Source organism: Neovison vison, chromosome 1, assembly GCF_020171115.1.
Source record: "Neovison vison isolate M4711 chromosome 1, ASM_NN_V1, whole genome shotgun sequence".
Lineage (NCBI taxonomy): Eukaryota > Metazoa > Chordata > Mammalia > Carnivora > Mustelidae > Neogale > Neogale vison.
The window spans coordinates 147,690,528-147,717,416 of NC_058091.1; the positions used below are offsets into that span (position 1 = coordinate 147,690,528).

Consider the following 26,889-nt stretch of genomic DNA (forward strand, 5'->3'; position numbering starts at 1 on the left):
TGAAGTTTTTCAGAATAAATGTTTATTTAAGAATTAAGGAAAAACAAAAACAGTAAAGCATAGGAATACATTGACTGAATACAAGTGTCTCGTTTGGTCTGAAATCTTGAAAAAGTTACTCTAACTACTTACCTGAGGTAGATTTAGGTCGGCACTGTCTCAAGAGAACCTCCATCCATCCCAGAAGTTACCTTCTAGTTTTGGCTACAGGCTCCCAAGTGGTCTCTCCAACCTCAGGTTATGCTCTATGAAGAACACCAACACCTTTTTCCCCACGACTAAAGCCCTCACACTCAGACCTGTCTCAGAACCCCGACTGTTCTCCATTGGAGGGATGGTCCATCCTTAATTTACTTAAAGACTAGAGACAATGACCAGTAAGATTAGTTGAAAGAAGGGGCAAGTCATTGCCCTACCAACGATACAAACTCTGTCCCCTTCTCCAAGTTCTAATGACTAACAAGTAGCCATAAGGACTAACTTTCGTCACCACCATGCCATATACCCAATACTATTTTAAGTATTACAACCACCAAACATATACTAGTGATAGGCATGACCTGCACCAAAGAGAAACAAATACATCTTGCGTGTTTTAGCACACTGGGCAACTTCTCGTGGTATAAGAGCTATTTTATGAAAATTACTAAAACACAACAGATCAAATAAACTTCCAGCATTTGTTTTCTAAAAAGAAAAAAAAAAAGACCAAAAAAAACCCAAGAAAACCCCACCCTAGAACCAGATTCCTTATTATCACTATAAGCTCTATCCACTGACCCTAAGATTATCAAGCTCATCAACCAGTCGTTAGGATCAAAGCTTAGAGCCGTACACAGGCAGCAGCTGGCCACCTCCTTAAGTCTGATGCCAACACTCTCTCGAGTGCAGGGATTTGTTAAAATAAACCAGAGAACCCAGACTAGCAAGAGTATTTACTCACTAGTCTATTGCCCCAAATACTGTAGGAATCTTAAGCATTTATATTAAATGTCTTTTAATCTAAGGGAAGAAAAAAACCCTCAGAATTGTCCATCTATAATCATTGGATTAATTATAGTATTTCTAGAGAATGTTACAGATAATCATTAATTATTCTGTTAAATCGGAGATAAGTGCTTATCCTTAAATGTCTGATAAACCTGACCACTCCTTTTCCCTTCTAGCATTCAGAATCGACGTTCCAAGCCACACAGATACCTTATGTTGTGGTGACTGCAATCCTTTCCCTGGGAATAAAAAGTATTTTCTTTCCTTGGAAGAACTGAAATAAATGAAAGGCATATCATCATGGGGCTTGATTCGCTAAAAACAGCAGGAAAATGGAGTGAAAAGAATGCCAGCTTTAGAGTGTGGGACACTCAAAATCACGAAGTTTTAGCTCCTTCATGAATGACGCATCCTTATGTGTTTTACTTTGTGCCTCCTCAGACTTAAACCTTTCTTTTGGTTTACCTTAATCATTCTGCAAGGAGCTGAAGAGCATTTTATCAGTGAAAGAGACAAGTTAAAGTCATCAAAATATGGGATGCTAGCTAGCGACATCAGGACACGACTGTTAAACTGAAATCTGCGTTTCTGAGTTTAAAAGAAATGAATCTCTAAAGCTGAAATTTCAAATGCCAGTGATCCTCTCAAAGATGTTTGAGGAAAAGGAAATTTTTGAGGGCAATGCCTTAACTCACACTAAGTAAAACGTTGAGTATTCTCTTTATGAGGTTGGCCCTCCAAAGGGGGAACTTTTGGGAAGAATTCTGATCTAGGGGAACTACTCCCTAGCTGTTCAGTTCTTTTCACTACCAGGAAAAGATTCCCAGGCTACTGTCAACACACTAGTCCCCATTCTAGCCAAGAATTAAAAATCGACAAAGGCTGAATCAATATAATCCTTTTCCCCCAATAGGAACACATGCCACACCTTCTATCACAAAGTTACAGTCCTTTTCTTTATTGGATTTCCAAATTTTAAAAAGTGAAAAGTAAAGCAATCATTAAGTGGTTCAGATAAAAGAAAAGCATCTTTACCTGAGTTACCCATCAGGCCTACTGTGACCTGCCCTAGCTCCTCCCAGAACAAGTTTCTGGGTATCTGAACAACGGTTTACATACTGCCGCCACTGAAAGTCACCTCTACCATATGGGTCAACTGTTACCTATTATATGTACACAGTCCACAGTTCGAGCTCTCACTGGCGCAGAATTCTCCACAGAGCACGTTCTTTGGGACCCAATGAGGGAGGAGTTTCTAGCAAGGCTTTTTTCAGACTCAAGAGGGTTTTTCACTAATGTGAGTTCCCCGGTGTACCACGAGAGCTGTTCATTGACAGAAGTTTTTCTCACTCAGAGACCCTGTAAGGTCTTTACTCAGATTGGGTTTCTTTGGTGCAAACCCAAGGCGGCTCTCCAACTCATGTTTTTGCCACATTCAAGACAAATATACACGTTTTCACCAGTATGGCTTCTCTGAAGAGTAAGAAAAGTCGTAAGAAGCCTTTTACACACTTGCTGGGGTTTCTCCCCATTGTGGGCTTTCTGACGTCCAGTGCGACGTGCATACTGTCCAAAGCTCTGTTGACACTGAGGGCACTTAAGAAGTCCTCTGGTGTGAATTCTCTCGGAATGAGGAGGGCTTGAGCACTGCTAGAAAACTCTCCCACACTCACTGCATCTGTAAGGTTTCTTACCTGTAGGAATCCCCTTGTGGGTGATCAGATACAAGCTTGGACTAAAGGTTTTTCCCAAGCCTCAGGGCATCTGTTAAGGTTTCTCACTGAAGTGACTGATTAAGTGTTCTGTGAGGCTCACTCTCTGGGCAAACCATTTCTCGACTTCCCACAGCTGTATTCTCTGGTCCCCACAGAAGTCTGAGCTCTGAGGAAAGTCTGAGATTTGCCCAGAGCTCTTTACTGGGTCCTCTGACATGTTTTAAGTACATTTCTTAGGGTGTTCTAACTTCTTGTCTGTTCAAGACATTTGTGAGGCTTCTGATGCATGGGGAGGACTGAGCTCAAGACCCTTCTCGCCCATATTACAGAGATATGGTTTTTCACCGAGATGGATTGTCTGATGTTGAAGAAGGGCTGAGCTCTGGTGGAAGCTTTTATCACACACACTGTATTTGTAATGCAGCTCCTCGGTCTGCGTTCTCATTTTCTGTTGGGCAACAAAGTCCATGCCCAGGAGGAAGCCGCTCTCGCACGCAGACCACTGATGTGGTTTCTCTTCCATGTGAATTCTTTGATGCACAATGAGGTCTGAGCTACAGCTGAAACTTTTCTCATATTCAAGGCATTTAAAAGTGTGAGTGTGAGTTGCCTGATGCCTGATTAGGTTGGCACTCCGGGTAAAACTTCTCATACATTCCAAGCATTTATACGGCTTCTCACCTGTATGGACTCTCTGGTGTACAATAAGGTCGGATTTCTGGCCAAAGCATTTCTCACAGGCACCACACTTATAGGGCTTCTCCCCAGTATGAACTCTTTTATGAACAATGAAGGCTGAACGGTGTCGGTAGCTTTTCTCACACTTATTACATTTGTAGGGCCTTTCGCCAGTATGAGTTCTCTGGTGGCTAATAAGATCTGATTTCCCACTAAAAGCTTTTTCACACTCCAGACACTTAAACGGTTTCTCCCCTGTGTGAGTTCTTCGGTGCCTTATGAGGTTTGTGCTTCGACTGAAACATTTATCACACTCACTACACAGATACGGTTTCTCGCCTGTATGGCTTCGCTGGTGGACAAGCAGATCAGAGCTCTGACCGAAATTCTTGCCACAAATATCGCATGTATAGAATTTTTTACCTGCATGTGTTCTCTGGTGTCCCGAAAGGGCCAGGTGGTGCCAAAAGCTCTTCTCACATTTGCTACATTTATAAGGTTTCTCGTAATTGTGAATCCTCTGGTGTGAAGTAAGATCTGAGCTTTGGACGAAGGTTTTCTCACACATATCACATCTATAAGGTTTCTCCCCAGTGTGGGATCTCTCACACATAATAAGAGCTAAGTTCTCACAGAAGTTTTGCTCGCATGCAAGGCACTGGTATATCTGATCATCTATTTGAGTAATCTCATGCACATGAATAAAAATCTTTCTACCCTTCTGAGGGCATCCATGATAGATTTTCCTCTTCTGAGTTCTCTGATTATATTTCTCTTCTGAAGTGAACATTTTCTATGGCTCTCTCCTAGGGAGTTTTCCACTGGTCTTCTTGACCCATCATGTTCTTCATAGTTGTTTTCTTGGTAAGAACTTGAAAGACACATCTGTCGTAGGCCTTTCAGTCAGGAGCAGCTCGTCTCTAAACGTTTCCAGCATCATATATGCTGATTCCTTACTTGGTATTTCCAACCCTGTGAGACAAAGAAATATGATTTATACTCCTGTAACTAAGAAAAGAATGCTCAAAGTTAAAATTACTGCAGGGAAGACAGAAATTCTCCATCAGACTCCATACGTGCACTACTTTTGACAGGGGTTGAAACCAATTAGTTTTCCTCTTTTCTAATAGTAAACTAGTTAGCAACACAAGGGAAAAAGACCAGGAAGAGTTATTTCTTTTATGAATGAGCCCGGGTGATCTCAAAACCAGGGCTCTTCCTCTTTCCCTGGCTTCAACTGAGTAATCAAGGCAGGCCTCATAGTTAGTAGGCTTGCTCAAGAGGAAAACCGCCCTCAAGGAATCCTGGAGAAGGCAGCCTTCTCCTCGGAAGGTTTGGAAGGAAAACGGTAATGGTATTAGAATTCCCATGGGGGGAGAGAAGGGCTTCTGTGGCTCCGTCATCCTAGCTGTGTGATGTTGGGCAAGTTATTCAACAACTCTTCCCCACCTAGTTTGCTCCTCCGTAAAATGGGATTTATAACAGAAATTATTTCACATTGTTGACCTGAACAGTAAGTTCATCGCCCTGCATCGCGCAGTAAGTACACGGGGTTAGCTCGCGCACTATTACGATAAAGTTCTGATCACATGAGCACAAACCCTCCTCAAAAAGAAAAATTCTGATGACTACAGATGAAAGCCGGGCTTCAAACCGCTTTTATACCAGGCTTTTCTTTATACAGTGAAGAGATGTGGGAGAATTTCTCTCCTGTCGGAGGCTTACGCAAGTATTAAAGCCCCCGGGGTTGAGCATCTTGAAGATAGAAGGCCTTGGACAGAGGAAGATCTTTCCACCTTAACCGGAAACAGCCCTCTCTGCTCAGGCAGCCCGTGCTCCTCTCCTCCTGGGGAAGAGATGCGGTCATCTGCGAAAGAGTCGGGGATCAAGAAGGAGAGCGAGGAGAGAGATACGGAGATCTTCCAACTGAGGACCTATTTTCCACGAAGCTACTCCGGTAGATGAACTAAAGGCGTCAACAGAAATATGGAAAAGCGGGCGGATGCCGTACACTGGGCTGACTCGAGAGCACAGCACGCGGCGTGACGTGGGCCTTCCATTTATTACTCGCTCACAATACACCGAAGAAGAAACATCAGAAACGAAAGGAAGAAAAACACCATTTTCTGTGTCCTTCATGCTTGCTCTTCAATGATCATTTCCATGTCTGACCCTCTCTTCACACATTCAAAGCCCTTCCCTGCATTTAGGGAGTAAAAGCTGATGACGGTGCTTCCCATGCTACTGTGGAAATTTAAGCAAACCAAAAACAACAGACACAACACACACGCTCAAAACAAAAACATGAACCACCACTTCTCGTGCTGCCGCCACATCAACCAGCTTCTTGTGTGTGTGGTCAGGCACTCGTTCCTTCGGTCATTCTGGATGACAGACTGCCTCTGCTCAGTCTGAGGACAAGCCTTCTGTCAGTGTCCTCGGTTCCATCCCTTTCCTCCAAGAGGACGTCACCCCACAATTCTACCCTCCCAGTCCCGCACCCGTTCTTTTCTTCCGGATCACACTAACCAGCAAACTGGCTGTTTCCGCTCTCCCGGAGCAAGAGTACAACCAACATGAAAACCTCTCTTGCCTGCCTCACCCTCGAGCTGTCACCCCACTTCTCTGATCCTTTTACAGCAAAATTCCTCAGAAATAAATCTGTTCATTGTCTCCAACTCTTGCCTTCTAAGGTTTCCAGAACATCCTCCAACCTCACAATTGTCCTCACCACTCTGCCAAAACTGCTCCTGTTGGAAAGCCCCAAGCCCCTAAGCCACCTGCCTCCTGCTTTCCGCTGGGACTCCCCTCCCTGCTCTTCTGCTGAGCACACGCCACTCACCCTGGCCTCCCTGCTGCTGCTCACACTGGCCGGCTCACCCCCACTTCGGGATCTTTGTACGTGCTGCCTCTCCTGGCTAAGGCACTGTCCCCTCTAGATTTCCAAGGTTCCCTCCCTCGCCTTCCTCAAATCTTTGTCTGGCCATCCTACCTGACGCTGCATCCCAGCTGACCCAACCTACAACACTCCCGTCCTTCCCTGTTTTATTTTTTTCCATAGCATGTCAGCCCCTACAGGGCCAGGATTTTTGTTCATTTCATTTGCAGTTTTCCTAGTACCTGACACACAGTAGGTGCTCAACGCTAGAATGGAAGTCCTTATTTGGCATCTATGGACTCCTAAATAACCTAGGAAAACTGTGAAATTGCCTGCAAATGTTATTTGGTCTGTGTACATTCTTCTAGGGACAGAGTCCACTGTTCTCCAACTGTGAGTGTAGGCCTCTAGGTCTCTGTGTGTTCATGTGCAAGGAAACACTATGAGAACGAACTGGACATGACCCTTGTAAGTGTGATAGACCACAACTCAAAACAAAGCAGCTACCCAAGCAGCATAAGCAACGGCCACCTGAATTCAGTGGAAACAATGAGCCAAAAGGAACCAGAAGATGGATGACTTTCTGTTTCACCAATCTGCTGACTGGGTTTCCAATTTCCATTCAGCGATTTGTAAACTCTCCATGTGTAAGGCATAGAGACAGTTGTTCTAATAAAAAAAAAAAAGTTATTTGTAAGTATCAAAAGAAATCCCAAGGCTCCAAGTGTCAACTCAACCATGTTCTCACGTTTTGGTTTTAGGGAATGAGAAAAAACTGGATGGGGTCGGAGTAGTTTGAGTCAAGGCATAGACCATCTACAAGAAATGTAATGCTAAAACCACTAAGGAGGGACAAAAATGAGAGAAAATGGGACATAACACTGGAAGAGGAGTAAAGTCCACAGCTCTGAGAAGGGGAAGCAGGTGAACTAAACAAAAATGACTCATGTTTATGTTAAATACAGTAACTCTACACGCTAGATTTCAAATATTCGATCACACCACCATGACTGATAAAACTATTAAAGAAACTGCATTTTAGGGTCCAACTTACAAGTTCCAGGTGACTCTTATAGTATCATACAAGAATCCCTTGCCCTCCAAGATCATTTCTCTCTGTTCATTTGATCACGGATACCCTAGGAAGTAAGTGTACACACCTGAGCTGCCAGTGGACCCCTGCTCCCCAGTGAAGCCTCTTAAACATGAGCACATTTCTGTCCTCATGATACCAGAGAGTGAACACTATTCTATGTATTTATCAAGATGCTGGGTCTCCAAGTTCGCCTTGCTGACTCACGTCTCTAGTTCTCAGGGGTTGCCTGCCACGGCGGGCACCCACAGAACACACACCTCGATTACTGAGGAACCATGGGTCTCTGGACCAAGAGTCATTCAAAAACTACTAACAAAAAAAAGAAAACAAAAAACTGACAACTGTTAAAACAACAGATGATGTACTAAGCACCAAAGTACATTCTGCGGCTGTCACAATCAGCCCCCAGAGCCTACAGTGTCATGAAGAACCCAGCAGCGCTTCGAACTCCGTGCCCTGCGCCGTGCCCTGCGTCTGCTCTCGCCTTACTTCCAGTCAAACAGGAGGTGAGCAAAGCAGCTGCCTGCAGCTGAAATCCGGACCAACTCCGCCACTCCTCGGCCCGATCTCAGTTCTGGGCAAATCCATCCTCTCCTAAACCGTAGAGTCACCCTGTAATCTTCTTGCTCACTTGCCACAATCGAGCCATCAGCAAATTCATTCATTCATTCTCAAAACCAGAATGCAACCACCTCTCACGGTGTCTCCCGCTGCAACCCTGGTCCGGACCACACTCATTCTCACTTGCATGATAATAAAACCTTCCTAACTGGTTCCCACCAGTTAAGGGCTGAGTGGGTACTCCTCCAATCTGTATGCTGAAGCCTTAACCCCCACAACCTTGGGATGTTACTGTATTTGGAAACAGGATGATTATTTATTTTTTAAAAATATTTCTTAAGTAATCTCTACACCCAACGTGGGGCTCGAATTCACAACCCTGAGATCCAGAGTCACATGTTCTACTGACTGAGCCAGCCAGAGACCTCTGAAGACAGGACCTTTATTTTTATTTTTCGAGACAGGACCTTTAAAGGGTACAGTTGTCTAATCCAATCCAATGCGAATGGTCTTGTCATGAGATCAGGACACAGAGGTATCAGGGATGGCATGCAGGGGGAAGACCACATGAGGACAGAAAGTGGCCATCTGCAAGCCAAGGAGAGATCTCAGAAGAAATCAAACCTGGCACTCTGATCTTGAACTCGCAGCCTCCAGGACTGTGAGGAAATATTTAGAGCGCTCAGTCTGTGGCGTTTCACCACGGCAGCCCCAGCACCACTGCCATCCTCCAGTCACCACCCTCTTCACACTCAAACCCTCCACCCCGCTGCCAGTGAACTCCAGTTAAAGTAGGAGAATAGGTTCTCCTCTGCTCTCTTCAGTGGCTTCCCCTCCTCCCCCCGCCACCAGGTCCTCACAATGGCCCCAAGACAGGAGGGCTGCTCTGCCACCCCGACCGCTGTGCCTCTCATTCGCTCTTTCACTGTTCTCCCCACTCGCTGCGAGGACAGACCCACAATGGCCTTCTGGCTGTCCTTGTTCAAACACTCCCCTTAGGGCCTTTGCCCGTCCTTTCTTGAGTCCCCAGCTTTCTTCCTCCAGGGAAGTGCACAGTTATCTCTTAATTCCCTCAACTATTTCTTCCAAGGTCACTTCTCAAGGACACCTCTCCAGACCACCAGATTCAGAACTGACCTGCCCCCACACCCCAGTGGTCCCTAGCTGGCTCTTCTGCTCCGTTTCCTCCACAGCATTTACTACCTTCTGATACACAGAATAATTGGTTTGTTTATTGCCTGAAACACCGCAAGGATATGTATCTGTTTTGTGTGCTGCTCTTTCTTTAGTTCACAGGGCAGCACCAGGCACACAGTTGGTGCTTAATAACCACCTGCTGACGGCACCAGTAAGTCCTTGTCAATCCACTTGTGTCCCTACAGTACAGGAAAAGGACTGGATGCCAAAGGCACAGGAGCTGCTCCGGAGCCACTGGCTTGGGTATAGTCGAGGAGACGGAGAGCACAGCTCTGAAGGCCAGAGGAACTGTAGCTTACCCAGAAGCTAACCGGAAGGAACGCAGCCTTGACTTCCTGGTCCTGAGAACGTGGTTTCTCAAGGAAGAGCAAGTTCTGTAAGACACAAGGATAAGAAAACGATAAATAGTTTCACAGGAGCAGATTTAGCCCCAGGTCGTTTCCCCCAAAGAACCTGAAAATGGGTAAACTAGTTTCCTTAAAAGAGCTGTTGGGTTTTCTTATATAATCCCTTAAATTCAATTCTGAGGAGGGTGACCGTAGTCATAAACCTTCCCATAGAACTCTCCAGAAAAGGGCGAACAAAGACCTTCAACGCCATCCACACCACCTATAGCTTCTCGGGGACCGTAACCACACGGAAGGCAGCGCCACAGTCCTAACTCTCAGGGGAGCCTGCACCGGCCGGGGTGTCCGTCCCCCCGCGGGAGCCCGGGCCGCTCTCGCCTGCGGGGCCGTCGGGGCCACGGAACGCACCTGCGCGCTCAGACCCGCGGCTCGACCGTCGGCAACGGCCCTCGGCTGGAGCGCGCGCAGGGATCGCGTTTCTGGTTATTCAGCATCTGCGACGCCGAAGGGGACCTCTGTTTCCGCAGGAACAGTCCGGGAGGCGGTCAACTAGGGGCGTAAAGGAGGTTCGCGCACTCAGACTTGTCCGCCCGTTCGTTCCCGCAGCAGCGTGAACCTGCGTTTTCCAGGTGGCCGAGCCTTCCGTTCCCTCAAGGCCCTTTTCTGCTAGGGGCGGCTCAGCCCCAGACAGCGCGCGGGGACACGTGGCGGGCGCCTCCCGCGCAGCCGCAGGGCGAAGGGGCCGTGCCTCACGGCTCCGGCGCCGCGGTCAGGCGCAGCAGCCACGGGCCGTTCTCGCGCTCTCTCACAGGGCACCTGGGACACCTGCACAGGACCGAGGGGCCGGCTGCTCGAGGACGGGGACAGGTAAGCAGCGCGCAGGTCAAGGAGACCAAAACTGAAAGCCCAACGCGAGCGGCGGTGAGGGGCTGCCCCGTGCTTGCTCTGGGTGGCGCCCGCCAGACCGCCGGACGGCCTGGAACGAGGAAGCCAGGGGCACTAAAGCTTCATTCAACGGGGATTTTCCAGAAAACCTGTGAGCTTCCACGGCAATGATTTAAACCTGACTTCAGTGCATAGAAAATGGACTCCAAGATGGAAGAACAAACTCCCTCTGGAAGAGGGGCAGGGACACGGTCAGAGAACAGTTCGGAAGCGGGTCAGGACGGCTGCAGCAGTCCGGGCTCCCGGCACAGCCTGGAAAAGCTGTGAGAACAGGAGAAACACATCACAGCACAGACCCCACGGGCCGGCTCTCGACGCGGGCTCTGCGAGCTACTACTGAGAGCAAGAACCTGAAAACGGGGGACAGAAGAGGGCTCGTGGCACACCAAACCAACCTAGAGTGTCCTGCCAGAGAGAGAAAACCCCCTCGGAGTCCCAAAACGTGTTTAAAGTTCTGAGCCCAGCAGGACATCCGAAGGGCCTTAACTCACACAGCAGACTTATAGGCCGTCCTGGAGTGGCAATTCCTCAGGAAAGACAGTAAAAAGGAAGGAAGAGGAGGAACGCTTTGGACTGCACAGTGAAGGAGAAAAGGAGGAGAGAGAAATTTAAGATCCTTTAAGATGAAGGGAAAATTTTTTTTTAGAAAAAAGGAAAATAAAAAAGGCACAATCCTTGTCCCCACTATCTTAAAAAACATGCCATCTAGTTAAAAAAAAAGAAAACAAAAAATCCACAAGACTTTACCAAGGTGTCACCGAATTAGCAGTCTTATTAAACATGTTATGTTCTGATAAAACGGACACAATCCAACTAAACACGGGCAGGAGGAGAGAGAACAAACTGAAATAACTGCATCAGCCATTAATGGCAGCAGGGGCTAAGGGATACCACTAAAAACTGAACACCAGACAACTGAAGGCTGAATAAGAAAACGGGACTAAGGCATTACAAAAGATCTATGCTCAAAGGTAGTCATGGTAACAAAAATCAAACATTCTAAAAAAGTTTTTAATGAAAGAGCAATGAAAACACAAGTAGCTGAATAAACAGGACAAATAAAATAACATGATCTATTGAGATAAAACGTATCAAGTGTATCAATTACATGGGAATGGGTTTGGCTCACCTATTCAAATTTTTCTCACTCAGGCTCACAAAGCAGGACCCGACTATATGCTAAATATAAGAGACACTTAAAGATTCAGAGAGACTCAAACTAAAGGGAAGGAAAAGGAATACAGGCAAATAGAAATAAAAGAAGGTCTTATATTCAAGATATCAGGAAGAGAAGAATTCAGCCTGAAAAACATTAAACATAATAAAGGACATTTTTTAATGTTGAAAGCCATTATCATAATATAGTAACGGTTAAGATTTTGAACCAAACCACACAGCACTCACCCTTACAAAGCAAAAGCTACAATAGATAATAAGAAATACAGACAAAAACATTAATAATAAAACAACATACCACTATCAGTAGAAAGAACTATAAAGTAGAAGAAAATAAGTAATGATACAGAAAACCTAGAGAATCTAACCAGTAAATCTTATGATAACTACTGAAACTTACACCCTAATAACAGGAAGTGAACGTTCTTCTCAAGCACACATGAATCAGTCACAGAATTGTCATATATTATGTCATAGAAACAGTATCAGTAAATTCCATAAAGTGACATGAAACTAAAAATTCATTAGAATACCAAATTAAAAAAGCTCCACCTAAATGGGGAAAATAAAACAACTCTTCAGCAAATGGGGAAATGAAACAAAATTTCTAAATATTGATAATTAAAACTATTGCTGATTATAATCTATGGAATAAACTTAAAGCAGTGATCAAGGCTATTCATGGTCTTAAATGATTTTATATCAATAAAAATTTATATCAATAAAAAATTTTATATCAATAAAAAGAATAAAAGGAATTAAATGAACAAACTAGATTCTCAGATCAAGGAGATAAGAAAAAGGTACACCAAAAGAAATTAAGGAAGAAAATGAAAGTAAAAATGGAAATCAGTGAACTAAAGAGAAAACAACCTAACCATAAACCAAAATTCTACTTATTTGGAAAAACTTAAAGAAGTGATCCACTACTAGCTAACTTAGAAAGACAAAGTACAAATTTACAAAAAAGAAAAGGATAAATAAGTAAGACATACAAAAAGCCCCACATACAGATAACACATCAATTTGCAGATATCTATACAAATAAATGTGATAACCTATGAACTGTGTTTTTTACCAAAATCACCCCTATCCAAGACAGAAAGTTTTAAAACACTAATATGCACAGAATAAACAGAAAGTTGTTAAGGAATCAGCCCACAAAAAGCACTGGATCTAGATCATTTCATAAGGGTATTCTAATAAACTTACAAAGACCAAATAAACCCAGTGCTTCAAAAATGTTTTCCAGAGCACTAAAAATGAAGAAAAACTTCTAGTCTTTTGTGAAATAGTTTAACGTTGACAACTAAACCTGATGAAGAGTCTAAAAATGTTTATAGCCCAGTATTAGTGTGAAAAATACTAATAAAAATCTAAAAGCAGGGGCGCCTGGGTGGCTCAGTGGGTTAAGCCACTGCCTCCGGCTCAGGTCATGATCTCAGGGTCCTGGGATCGAGTCCCGCATCGGGCTCTCTGCTCAGCAGGGAGCCTGCTTCCCTTCCTCTCTCTCTGCCTGCCTCTCTGCTTACTTGTGATCTCTGTCAAATGAATAAATAAAAAATCTTTAAAAAAAAAAATCTAAAAGCACATTAAAAAAGTGATGTACCATGACAAAGTAAAAGTTATTCACAGAATGCAAGATCTGCTCAATATTAGACAATCCATTAATATAAGATCACATATTAACAGATCTATGTGGAGAAGAATCATGATTATTTTTATAGATGCTGAAGGACCTCACAATAGAAATCAACATCCATTCCTGAGGAAAATACTCAAGAAAGTAGGAATTAATGAATTCTTCCTTTCAAATGATAAAATATATCCTTCAGTCTAAGAGCCAGTACCTAAGTGAGAAAAACTAGTCATTTCTGATAATATCAGGAACAAGTCAAGAATGACCCAATGAGGGGCGCCTGGGTGGCTCAGTGGGTTAAGCCACTGCCTTCAGCTCGGGTCATGATCTCAGGGTCCTGGGATCGAGTCCCGCATCGGGCTCTCTGCTCAGCAGGGAGCCTGCTTCCCTCTCTCTGCCTGCCTCTCCATCTACTTGTGATTTCTGTCAAATAAATACATAAAATCTAAAAAAAAAAAAAAGAATGACCCAATGACCCCTATCTCTTGTTATTAAACTCTGAACTGAAGTATTAAGCAATGCAATTAGAAAATAAAAATCAATTAGCACTGTAGGAATAGAAAAGAAAGAAAATTATATTTCTTTGGATATAGGAGGGTACAATTAGGAAACCCTAGAGAGAATCAACATTAAAACTGACTCAAAGGAATTCAGTAAGCAGGATACAAAACTCACATACAGAAATGAATAGCCCTTTTCTGTACACAAATAACACCAACTACAGTATAGATGGAGAACACTCCTGTACAACAAAAAAATATGAAATACTTAAAGATAAATTAAAAAATAATTATGTAAATTATGTATGTGATTATGTAAAATGAAGAAGAGGAAAACTTCCAGACACTACTGAAAGACCCAAAAGTAGATGTGAACAAATGGAAAGGTATCTTTTGTTCTTGGAGAGAATGATTCAATATAATGAAGATGTTAGTTCCTCCTAAAAAAATTTATGGATTAATACAACTGCAACAAAAATAATAAGCTTCTTGATCAAAGGTGGACCAATTATGGCTCACAGGCGAGTTCTGGCCTGTAGCCTGTTTATTTATAAAGTATTAATGAAACAAGGTAACTCTTATTCATGAATGTATGGCTCATGGCTTCTTTCTCACATGGCAGACTTAAATAGTCGAACAGAGATCATATGGCCCCCAAAGCCTAAAGTATGTACTTTCTGATCCTTCAGAGAAAAATCAACAATTCCTGAGCTACAGTTATTACTCAAATTCACTTGGAAAAAACAGCATGCAAGAGAAGAAAGGAAACAATGGAAAGAGAGATTTAGGGGTGACTAATAACCCTCTATGACATTAAAATATGCTATAAAACCTCTAATATTAAAAAAATGTGGTCCTGGTACATGAATACATAAAAAGATAAGTGGAATAGAATAGAAAAACCAGAAACAGATACAAACATGTACAGAAATTGAGTATATAGTAAGAGTGATGTCTCAAATCACCCAGGAAAAAAATGAACTTTTTTTTTCCCAATTTATTTATTTTCAGAAAAACAGTATTCATTATTTTTTCACCACACCCAGTGCTCCATGCAAGCCGTGCCCTCTATAATACCCACCACCTGGTACCCCAACCTCCCACCCCCCCGCCACTTCAAACCCCTCAGACTGTTTTTCAGAGTCCATAGTCTCTCATGGTTCACCTCCCCTTCCAATTTACCCAAATTCCCTACTCCTCTCTAACGCCCCTTGTCCTCCATGCTATTTGTTATGCTCCACAAATAAGTGAAACCATATGATAATTGACTCTCTCTGCTTGACTTATTTCACTCAGCAGAATCTCTTCCAGTCCCGTCCATGTTGCTACAAAAGTTGGGTATTCATCCTTTCTGATGGAGGCATAATACTCCATAGTGTATATGGACCACATCTTCCTTATCCATTCATCCGTTGAAGGGCATCTTGGTTCTTTCCATAGTTTGGCGACTGTGGCCATTGCTGCTATAAACATTGGGGTACAGATGGCCCTTCTTTTCACGACATCTGCATCTTTGGGGTAAATACCCAGGAGTGCAATTGCAGGATCGTAGGGAAGCTCTATTTTTAATTTCTTGAGGAATCTCCACACTGTTCTCCAAAGAGGTTGCACCAACTTGCATTCCCACCAACAGTGTAAGAGGGTTCCCCTTTGTCCACATCCTCTCCAACACATATTGTTTCCTGTTTTGTTAATTTTGGCCATTCTAACTGGTGTAAGGTGATATCTCAATGTGGTTTTAATTTGAATCTCCCTGAGGGCTAATGATGATGAGCATTTTTTCATGTGTCTGATAGCCATTTGTATGTCTTGATTGGAGAAGTGTCTGTTCATATCTTCTGCCCATTTTTTGATGTGTTTGTCTGTTTCATGTGGGTTGAGTTTGAGGAGTTCATTATAGATCCTGGATATCAACCTTTTGTCTGTACTGTCATTTGCAAATATCTTCTCCCATTCCGTGGGTTGCCTCTTTGTTTTGTTGACTGTTTCCTTTGCTGTGCAGAAGCTTTTGATTTTGATGAAGTCCCAGAAGTTTATTTTCGCTTTTGTTTCCTTTGCCTTTGGAGACGTATCTTGAAAGAAGTTGCTGCGGCTGATATCAAAGAGATTACTGCCTATTTTCTCCTCTAAGATTCTGATGGATTCCTGTCTCACGTTGAGGTCTTTCATCCATTTTGAGTTGATCTTTGTGTACGGTGTAAGAGAATGGTCGAGTTTCCTTCTTCTACATATAGCTGTCCAGTTTTCCCAGCACCATTTATTGAAGAGACTGTCTTTTTTCCACTGTATATTTTTTCCTGTTTTGTCAAAGATTAATTGACCATAGAGTTGAGGGTCCATATCAGGGCTCTCTACTCTGTTCCACTGGTCTATGTGTCTGTTTTTATGCCAGTACCATGCTGTCTTGATGATCACAGGTTTGTAATAAAGCTTGAAATCAGGTAAGGTGATGCCGCCAGCTTTATTTTTGTTTTTCAACATTTCCTTAGCGATTCGGGGTCTCTTCTGATTCCATACAAATTTTAGGATTATTTGCTCCAGCTCTTTGAAGAATGCCGGTGGAATTTTGATAGGAATGGCATTAAAAGTATAGATTGCTCTAGGCAGTATAGACATTTTAACAATGTTTATTCTTCCGATCCAAGAGCATGGAATGGTCTTCCATCTTTTTGTGTCTTCTTCAATTTCTTTCATGAGTGTTCTCTAGTTCCTCAAGTACAGATCCTTTACCTCTTTAGTTAGGTTTATTCCAAGGTATCTTATGGTTCTTGGTGCTATAGTAAATGGAATCGATTCTCTAATTTCCCTTTCTGTATTTTAATAAATGATGTTAGAACATCAGGATAGTAACATGGAAATTGATACAATTTGATCTATACCCCATACCGTATACTAAAATCAACTCCACATTGATCAAAGAACTGATTACAAACTGAAACCATATGGTATGAATGAATATACAGATAATATCAGTGTACAGAAAGGTTTTATGGCTTATGACAAAAGATTGGCTATTTGACTAAAAAACATTTTATGTCTAAAAAGAAAAGAACAAAGTCAAAAGTCAATGGACAAACTGAAAAAAATTTGTAACATATATTTGAGATAAAGAAATAATATATCTGCTATAAAAAGAGCTTTTAAAAACGGAGAGAAAACACCAAAAACCTGAGAAAAATAGGCAGAAGACAATACACAAAGATTAAAAAATGTTCCTTAAGCATATAAAAAGATGTCCAATCTCACTCATATTTAGAAAAATTCAAATTAAAAGTATACGAAGTAACTAGGACGAGAGGAACTTCATCAACTTGATAAAGAATACAAGAAAACTACAGCAAATGTTATACTTAATGGTGAGTAACTAGAAGCTTCCTAGCTAAGACGAGGAACAAGGTAAACATATCCCTTTCTACCACTCCTTTTCCATGTCATACTGGAAGTCTTAGATAACACCATTAAGAAAAGAGGAGGAAATGTAAACTACAAAGAATGGAGAAAAAAATAAAGAACTGTCTTTGCTTACAGATTACATAGATTGTCAGTGTAGAAAATACAAAATTATCAACCAAAAAAGGGGAAACTAATAAACCAGTTATAGCAAGCATGTAGGATACAAAGTTAATATATAAATGGCAATCTTCTTCTGTACCAGCAATAAAGGATTGGAATTTCAAGCTAAAAACACAATAGCATTAGCACTTCTGCAAAATGAAAGTGAAATACTTAGGTATAAATCTAACAAGATCTACATGAAAAAAAACAAAGAACTCTGATGAAAGAAATAAAAAAGAACTAAATAAATGAACAGACAGTCTATATTCATGGATAGGCATACTCAATATATATCGTCAGGATGACAATTCCTCCTACCTTGGATCTACTGACCAAACTCAATTCTAATCAAAACTCCCATAGGATATTTTACTGGCCAGCACAATACTGAAAGAGAACAAAACTGGGAGGACCGACATTACTCAACTTTAAGACTTACTACAGTGCTACAGTAACCCAGTGTGGTAGTAAAAGAATAAACAAATAAGTAGAACAGAGTCCACAAATAGACTCACATAAATACAGCCAACTGATTTTTTGACAAAGGAGCAAAGGCAATACAATGCAGAAAGAGTCTTTTCAACAAATGGTACTGGAACAACTGGATAGCCACATGCAAAAATACAAAATAAACAAAGACTTTATATCTTTCACAAAATTAACTCAATATGGACCACAGATTTAAGTATAAAACACAAAGCTATAAAACTCCTACAAGAAAACATGGGGGGAAAATAAAGACAATGATGACTTCTTAGATATAAAGCCAAAGGCAGGCATGATCTATAAAAGAAGTAACAATCTGCATTTTATTAAAGTTAAAAACTTCTGGGGTCCTAGGATCAAACCCCTAGTTGGGTTCCCAGCTTAGCAGGGAGTCTGCTTCTTCCTCTCCCTCTGCCCTACCCCCCCCATTTGTGTGCAAGCTCTCTCTCAAATAAATACATAAAATCTTAAAAAAAAAAAAATTTGACCAAAATCCAATACACTGACAATACTAAATTCTAATAAGGATATGAAGCAATGGGAATGCTTCCTCATAGCTGGTAGGAATGCAAAATGGTAAAGCCACCTTGGAAAGCAGTTTGGTGGTTTCTCACAAAATTAAACTTACTCTTACCATATAATCTTGTAACTGTGCTCCTTGTACTTACCCAAAGGAGCTGAAAATGTATATCCAGGGGCACCTGGGTAGCTCAGTCGTTAAGTGTCTACTTTCAGCTCAGGTCACAATCCCAGGGTTCTGGGATCGAGCCCTACATCGGGCTCCCTGCTCCACGGGAAGCCTGCTTCTCCCTCTCCCACTCCCCCTGCTTGCATTCCCTCTCTCTCTGTCTCTCTCTGTCAAATAAACAAATAAAATCTTAAAATAAAAAAAAAGAAATATATGTCCACACAAAAACCTGCACAAGGATGTTGATAGCAGCTCTATTCATAATTGCCAAGACTTGAAAGCAACTAACATGGCCTTCAGTCAATGAAAGGATAAACAAACTGTGCTACATCCAGGCACTAGAATCTTGCTCAATGCTGTTAAAATGGACATGTGCTATCTAGCCATGGAAAGACATGGAGAAACTTCATAGCATTTTGGTAAGTGAAAGAAACCAGTCTGAAAAGGCCACAAACTGTCCAATTCCAAGTACATGACATTCTAGAAGAGGCAACTATGAAATCAGTGAGAAAGATCAGTTGTCAGGGGATGGGGGCAGAAGGATGAATAATGAAGTACAGAGGATTTTCCGAGCAGTGAGACTGCCCTGTATGACACGATAAATGGTGACATACATCATTATACATTTGTCAAAACCCAGAGAATGTAAAAAACAAAGAATGAACACTAAAGTAAATCATGGCCTTCGGGTGGCAATGGTATCTCAATGTAGATTCACCAACTGTAATAAACATAGCACCCTGGGCTGAGATGTTGATAGCTGGGGAGGCTGGGGTGGGTGGGCGAGGGGTGGCAGAGCACTTACAGCAACACTATGTACTCTCTACTCAATTTTGCTGTGAACCTAAAAATACTCTAAATAACAGTCTATTTTTAAAAATTAAATAGTTGAAAAGGGCATGTGAAATACTGTTTCTCACCTATCAAGTTGGCATACATTGAAAAGTATGACAACACATTTTGTTGTCAAAACCATGGGGAAACAGACACTCTCATATGTTGCTAGAGGAAAAGCCAATTAGTACAACTCTCTGGAGAGGAATCTGACATCTAATAAAACTAGATATACATTTATATCTGACTCAGAATCCCACTTCTAGAAATTTACTGTGAAGATATACCTCCAACAATATAAAAATTTAAAGTATAAAGTTATTCGCTGTAGCAATGTTTTACTTCAAAAATACTTAAAACTTAAATGCGTGCCCATATGTAAGAAAGTGGTTGGACAGACTTGGTATATGCACATATAATGGAGAACTATGAACCTGTTAAAGAATTAAGAAAACTTTTATGAATTGATGTGGAGTGATTTTGACATATTGTAAATTTTTTAAAACAATGGTATAAAAAAGTATCTACATTTTGTGTAAGAATGAAGTAGAAATAAAAAACTACACATGTATCTGTGGAAGCTTGTGTGGCATGTTTCAGCTCAGGTCATGATGTCAGGGTCATGAGACAGAGGCCCATATCGGGCTTCATGCTGAGTGTGGAGTGTGCTTGGGGTTCTCTCTCTCTTTCCCTCCTTCTGTCCCTTCCCCTGAGGGCTCTCTCTAGAAAGGTAAAAGAAACTAATGAATGTCATTATCATCACAAAGTAGGTGAAATGGAAATAAAAGGACAGGAAAAGAGAATTGATGTACACAGGTGGAGGGAGGGAGTCACCCCTCTAGGACTATACATTTTTGTAACACACACATTTTGCTTTTAGAACTGTTACATTTCACATATTCAATAACTAAATAGACAAGATACTAGAGAGACATGTTAAAAAGCAATACAAACCAAAACAAGTCTGTTTCAAATGAATAACACCCGGAAGGGGAAAAAAACCAACAAACTCAAATAGTACTTAAATACAGTATTAGGACTATAAAAACTCAAGCTAAAGATAAAAAGAACTATGAACAATCACTGAATTCTCATTAGAATCAGTGGTGGTAAAGATAAACTACTTAATGTATACCCTAGGACTACACAAGTAAGTAAATATACTATGAGTAAAATGGCACACAGATTTCTCCCTGTCGGAGAAGGGAGTTATAAACATAGAAAAGGGAATGGCAAGAATGAACTCTGCAGTGTTTAACTGGAATTAGAAGTATCTGTATGAGGCCAAAGTTTTACAGTATATATAGAAAAAACAAAATGCATGTATGTGTCAAAGTGTGTTTTTATTTTTCCAGTAAGGTCTGCTGAAAGGTCGTAAGAAGAATGAAATCCTAGCAGCAACGAGCATACTACACACTCAGGTCTTGGTCTCTAAACACTATTCTCCACTGAAAGCTATCAGGGCTCCTAGGAGAAATGGCTGATTCCAGGGTTTAGAAAGTACAATATGATCCCAGAACATTTTGTTGTGCCAGAGAATAACAAGTGCTCAAAAAGGAGTGACAACGTGCCAAAAGGACCCAGAAGCCAGGCCGAAGGGGCTGCTACATTACAGATCTGGAACAAACAGAGTATCAAGATAAGTAGTAACTGTAATAAGTTAATAACACAATAAGAATCCATGAATCTATACAGATCAAAAAAAAAAGTGAATAAAGATGGAGAAGGGAGTTTTTCTTCTATTAAAAAAGTCAACAATAAAATGTAGAAGAAATGATGGAATTTTAAAAAATCACCCTGTCCAATCAAAAGAAGAATATTTGTTTCAGGTAAAAATCTAGTGGGTGAGAAGTTTATGAGATCAGGATATTTAGAGTCTGAAAATATCTCCCTACTAAATATTTAATAATTAGAGACAAGAAGACTAACTTCACAGTACAGAAACCTGGAAGTCGGGAGGCCTGGGTGGCTCAGTCAGATAAGCGGCTGCCTTCGGCTCAGGTCATAATCCCAGGGTCCTAGGATCGAGTCCCGCACCAGGCTCCTTGCTTGGTGGGGAGCCCGCTTCTCACTCTCCCTTTGCCTGCCACTCTGCCTGCATGTGCTCTCTATCTCTCGGTCAAATAAATAAATAAATAAAAATCTTAAAACAAACAAACAGAAAAAACCTGGAAGTCATCACCTTAACCAAGTGATCAAAGTTACCAGTACTAGTGACATGATGTTAATTTGCCTAACAGAATGTAAAGAATAGGACAGTACATCACCTCTGTGCCATCTTGCCAAAAATGTATAACCTGAACCTAATTACGAGGAAACATCAGGCAAACCCAAATTGAGGGAAATTCTGCTAAATACACAGCCTAAACTCTTAAAGGGGTAAAATAAAAAGTCAATGGCGCACCTGGGTGGCTCAGCCTATTAAGCATCTGCCTTCGGCTCAGGCCATGGTACCAAGGTCCTCAGATCGAGTTACACATCAGGCTCCCTGCTCAGTGGGAAGTCTGCTTCTCTTTCCCTCTGCCTCTCCCCCTGCTTGTGCCCTCTCTCTTGCAAATAAATGATTTTTTAAAAAGATTTTTATTTATTTATTTGACAGAGAGAGAAAAATCCCAAGTAGGCAGAGAGGCAGGCAGAGAGAGAGGGGGAAGCAGGCGCCCCGCCAAGCAGAAAGCCCGATGCGGGGCTCCGTCCCAGGACCCTGAGATCATGACCTGAGCTGAAGGCAGAGGCTTATTAACCCACTGAGCCACCCAGGTACCCCTCAAATAAATAAATCTTTAAAAAAAAAGGGGGGGGGCACCTGGGTGGCTCAGTGGGTTAAGCCGCTGCCTTTGGCTCGGGTCATGATCTCAGGGTCCTGGGATCGAGTCCCACATCAGGCTCTCTGCTCAGCAGGGAGCCTGCTTCCTTCTCTCTCTCTCTGCCTGCCTCTCTACTTGTGATCTCTCTCGGTCAAATTAATTAATTAATTAATTAAAAAAAATAAGTCAAGGTTATGAAAGACAAAGTCTGAGGATATATATTCCACGAAGAAGAAAACAAGACATTTAAATGAAATGGGGAATATGGATTGATGTTGGCCAACAAAAATCGGTTTTTTCCTTTTCTTTTCTGAAAAGGACACTCGTGAAAGAACTGGCTCAATCTGAATTAGATAATAGTATTATATGAGTGTTAATTTCCTGACTTTGATAGCTATAATAAGAGAACAGCCTTGTTTTTAGAATATAAACTGTCATGTATTTTAAGACAGGCATTCTTAATTGGTGTTCTAGGAAGAATGAAGCCCTATAGAAAATGATTTAAGTAACTATTTTTTCAATTCTTCCAAGAATGGTATGTAGCTAGGAGCACTGTACCTGCATAGGAGAGAAGTTAATTCATTACATACTTTAGGACTTTAGGGCTTAATTCTCTTAAGGCTTTAGGGCTTAGTATGTCATAAGACTTTAGGGCTTAGTTCTCTCATAGTCGGAGAAGAATCATTATGTCTATAACCTGCTCTCAGAAGGTTCAGAGGAAAACGTGTATACGCATAGGTATGTGTATACAGAGATACACAGAATCATAAAGCGAATATAGTAAAACATTAACATTGAGAACCACGGGCAAAGGGTGTATGAACATCCCTTGTACTATTCTGCAACTTCTTCCTAAGTCTGAAATTATTTAAAAAATAAAAGCTATTTTAGTTTGTTTTTTAAAGAGCGTGGTAGCTGAGAGTCGATATATTATGCTAGTTAAAACTAAATGTTCAAATTCTAGAATCAGATTAATGGTTCAAATTCCCACTATGCTCCTCGGTAGCTGTAAGAACTTGGGTAAATTACTTCCTTCAGCTTCAATTTCCCCTTTGAAAAAATAGGTAAGATACTATTACATGCCTCACGGAGCTGCCACAAGAACTTAGATGTCACCACCAAAGGACTCAGCTCAGTGCCTGTGTCTCAACACTCAATAAATGATAGGTTCTATTGTTTTCTGAATTCCTTCTTCACACACACAGAAGCCCTGTTTATCGAGTCCCTCCTCTGCACCTACCTCTTCGTTAAAGCCTTGTTCAAAATCCATAAAAAGTAATCAACTAAATCATAAATAATATAATTACTCAGCCAGTTAATGATGAATATGAAGATTATGCAAAAACTAGAAAAACATTTATGGAGAAACAGGAGGAGGAAAAGGAAGAAGTCAGAATCACACTTAAGTGAAAATATGCAGGCATGTGGACAAATAGCGAGTATAAGCTGGTGGGTTTATGAAAGCTTTGTCTTTTAAAATGTGTGTTACCGCTCAGGTCAAAAGGAAAGCAGCATGGAAATTAAGGATTCTGAGATTGATCAGAGCTTGGTAAATGAAATCACAGTCCTCCCTAAAGTCATCAGCTCAGGGTATCATATTTGCCCTCAGGAGCCAAAAAACTGTGGGGCACCAAGAAGAAAAAAAATTAAACAATTTAGGAAATGATTTTCTTATCCTAAGTCTTTTAGATGTCAGCACCTAGAATAGAGAAGAGTCTGGTTGTCAAATCTTAAAGTAGACTGTGACACTTCCCTAGTTCAAGATATTGTAACTGTTTCCTATCAGACTCAGAATAAAACCCAGTTCTCACTGTTTCATATAATGTGGCACCTCCACCTATCTTTAGCTTCACGAGCCACCTCAGAACTTTTGCACTTGATCCTTCTGCCTGGAATGTTCTTCCCCCAGGTAGATGGCTTCTTTATTCGATCCAAGTTTCTGCCTTAAAATTAATTCCTCAGGGTGCCTGGGTGGCTCAGTGGGTTAAGCCTCTGCCTTCAGCTCAGGTCATGAACTCAGGGTCCTGGGATCAAGCCCCGCATCAGGCTCTCTGCTCAGTGGGGAGCCTGCTTCCCTTCCTATCCCTCTGTCTGCTTGTGATCTCTGTCAAATAAATAAATTTAAAAAAAAATAATTCCTCAAAAGGAGGCACACCCTGACTACTTTATGTAAAACAGCTGTGTCCTCTTATCCTATTGCATTTCTCTTCATAGCTTCTCACCCTCCAACATTGTGGCATATATTTTATATCTGTTAATTTTTTTCTCTCTCCTACTAGAATATAACTTCTATTATTAGTACTTATTCTTTTGTTCACTGCAATATCCCTAGACTCTAGAATATGTTTGTTGAATGAACGAAGAATAAGAATAAATACCACAGCAAAATAAAGGACCACCATACTCCTTAGAGCCCCCCACAGCAATGCAACAATTAGGCGAGTAGCCCTGGCTGGTCCACCAGAGGACCCTCCTCTAACAGGTTTCTCCTACCTCATCTTAGGAAGAGACTGCTTCTCTCTTCCATGGCTAGGGTCAGAGTGTGCAGAGTAAGCAGGCACAAGCAGAGAAGCTGAGTATAGAACTTCAAAGCTCAAGTTTATTCCTATAGTTAAAGGGTGTATGGGACCAGGAAAGTCAATAAAGCACTAATTTAAAAAATAGCTAACACTTACTGTGTCAGACCTGAGGTGAGGCACTACCTCATTTACCTTTCATTGACTGCATGGATTACCTCCTTGAGTCTTCCCAAGAACTCTGTAAGATAGTATTAATACCAATATTTGCACTAACAGAAAACCTGATGCTTACGGCAATTAAATAATTACCCAAGAACTCGCAGCTAGTAAGTAGCACAGCCACAATTTAAATTTCAATTTTCTAACTACGGAGCCTAAGCAGTGGGCATACTGCCTTTTTCTGGATGCAACTCAATCAAGAAGCAATTATTACAAGCTAATTTTTTAGCTTGTATGGCTAATTTTTTAGCTTGTATAGCTCGTATTTGTGACTACGTATGTTGGAAAGGAGTAGAAAATACACTCACATTGGTAGAATAGGATCCAGTTTTATCACTCTGCTATCTCAATAGGTAAGAAAGAATCAATTCCTTTTTCATTTTATCTTCTCCCAATCCTTCCTGTCCTCCCCCAGTACTCCCTCCCCTCACCTGCTCCAAAATCCACATTTATATGGAAACATACAGCCTGGTATGCCACTTACCATAACAATGAAGACTCAAGCCAGTCTTGCTTTTGGCCTCAAAAAGTCTCAAGTCCATGAGTATTCATAACACTCAATTCTTCCCTTTCCTAGAGGAAAAATCAATAATGTCGAAATTTATAATTTTTTTCTGAAATTTTTATTTTTTCTGGAGCTGGATGTCTAAATATTGGTCCCATTTACTCCCCAGTCTGGTTGGCATCCTTCAAGCACATTTTCCCTCTTCCCACATTTGCTTACGTTCTGTTTCTCCCGCAAGAAGTAGCAGCTACCGGGAGCCATCGCTTCCTTCCCAACCAGCACTAGACAAAACATCAAGAATCCTTCTGGATAATGACTAACTTGAACTTCTTAAGAAAGCCCTGAGTCCTGTTTTACTTGTTTAGACTTTTCTTTCTGCTGATTGTTTTTTGTTTGCATTATCGCAACTTCTAAGGTCAAGGACCCATTCTTCTACCACTATACACCCCAAGACGGAGTTGATAAGCGCATATAGTACAATATTATATATAATGCAGTTTTCTAAACCATAGTTATGAATTGATTAACAATCTTCTGTATATAGATTTGAGTACGACATAACTAATCTCTGTCTTAAAGATGGGGGGGGGCTTCATTCAATGTCCTTGGGTTTTCCCCATTATGAGAGAGATGGATCGCTTAGAAAAGTGCCGGGTAATGTTTACTATTATTCTCTCCGAGAACAGCCGTACTGAGCTGCTCTTCTTTCAACTTTTCATTGACTGCCTCCCGGTGCGCCGTCAGGGGGGTCCCGGACCCCGCTCGGCGGCGAGCGCCAGGGGCTTCTGTGCCCTTGCGCAGGCCTGGGGGCCAGGGAGAGCGACCGGGGTGTTGGGTTCTGGTCCCGCCGCGCCCCTCCTCCTTCCCCTCCCCCGGGCCCCGCGGCCGCGGCCGCGCCCCTCCCAGGCCCCGCGGGCCGCTCTTACCCCGGCAGCCGCCGGCACCGCCCCTCCGCCAGGGACCGCACTTCCGGTTAGTCTCGGGACACTCGGGTTTGGGTTTTCCGGCGGCCGCAGGCTTCGCGGCGGTGGACCTCAGGGCCCACCTTCGGGGAAAAAAAGGAAAGCAAACCTGGGGAGCCGACGAGAGCCAGGAGCTCTCCCTTTGCGCGGCTCGGGAGGGGAGTTGGGGCCAGGCCGCCCAGTGAGCGCTTTAAGGGCCGACAAGGCCGGCTGCGCGAGTCCTTTCAGCCAGGCTGGGAAGCGGCCGGCGCAGCCCCGCCTCCGCGAGTCACATGACCACCCCTGCTTCGCAGTCTGGGGCGCCCCGCCCCCGGCTTCTGGGCCAATAGAGGCTGAGCCCCTGTGACGGGGTGGGGCCCTGGGGCGCCTGCGCTCCTGGCCTACGGCGTTGCGGGGCGGGGCGGGACGGAGCGGGCGGGGGACGGGGGAGTCTGCGGGTTCTGGGCTGAGGGGTGGACTCCACTGGCACTTGGTCTAAGAAGAAACAACGTTGTTTATATGACAGTGTCTGACTCTGCTCTTTCCTCAAAGCAGTTAAAGGAGGACTAGAGCCAGAAGTCGCGTCACGAAGACGAGTGCCGACCCTGAGAGAAAC

At 42.3% G+C, this 26,889-nt stretch overlaps 1 protein-coding gene across 3 annotated transcripts; it reads right to left on the reverse strand.

The window, feature by feature from the left end:
* On the reverse strand, positions 1 to 26,544 carry ZNF322 (zinc finger protein 322). 3 transcript variants are annotated; one of them, XM_044260299.1, is made up of 5 exons: positions 26,259 to 26,544; positions 25,312 to 25,400; positions 24,801 to 24,846; positions 9,415 to 9,489; positions 1 to 4,355 (listed from the first exon to the last, which is right to left on the reverse strand). In XM_044260299.1, exon 5 carries the CDS (start codon positions 4,171 to 4,173, stop codon positions 2,965 to 2,967), a length of 1,209 nt encoding a protein of 402 aa, XP_044116234.1. In that variant the 5' UTR covers positions 4,174 to 4,355; positions 9,415 to 9,489; positions 24,801 to 24,846; positions 25,312 to 25,400; positions 26,259 to 26,544; the 3' UTR covers positions 1 to 2,964. The 3 variants fall into 3 exon arrangements, with proteins under 3 accessions (XP_044116234.1, XP_044116222.1, XP_044116229.1); XM_044260287.1 differs by lacking the exon at positions 24,801 to 24,846; XM_044260294.1 differs by lacking the exons at positions 24,801 to 24,846; positions 25,312 to 25,400; positions 26,259 to 26,544 and adding an exon at positions 24,765 to 24,783.
* Between the last annotated feature and the right edge of the window lie 345 nt (positions 26,545 to 26,889).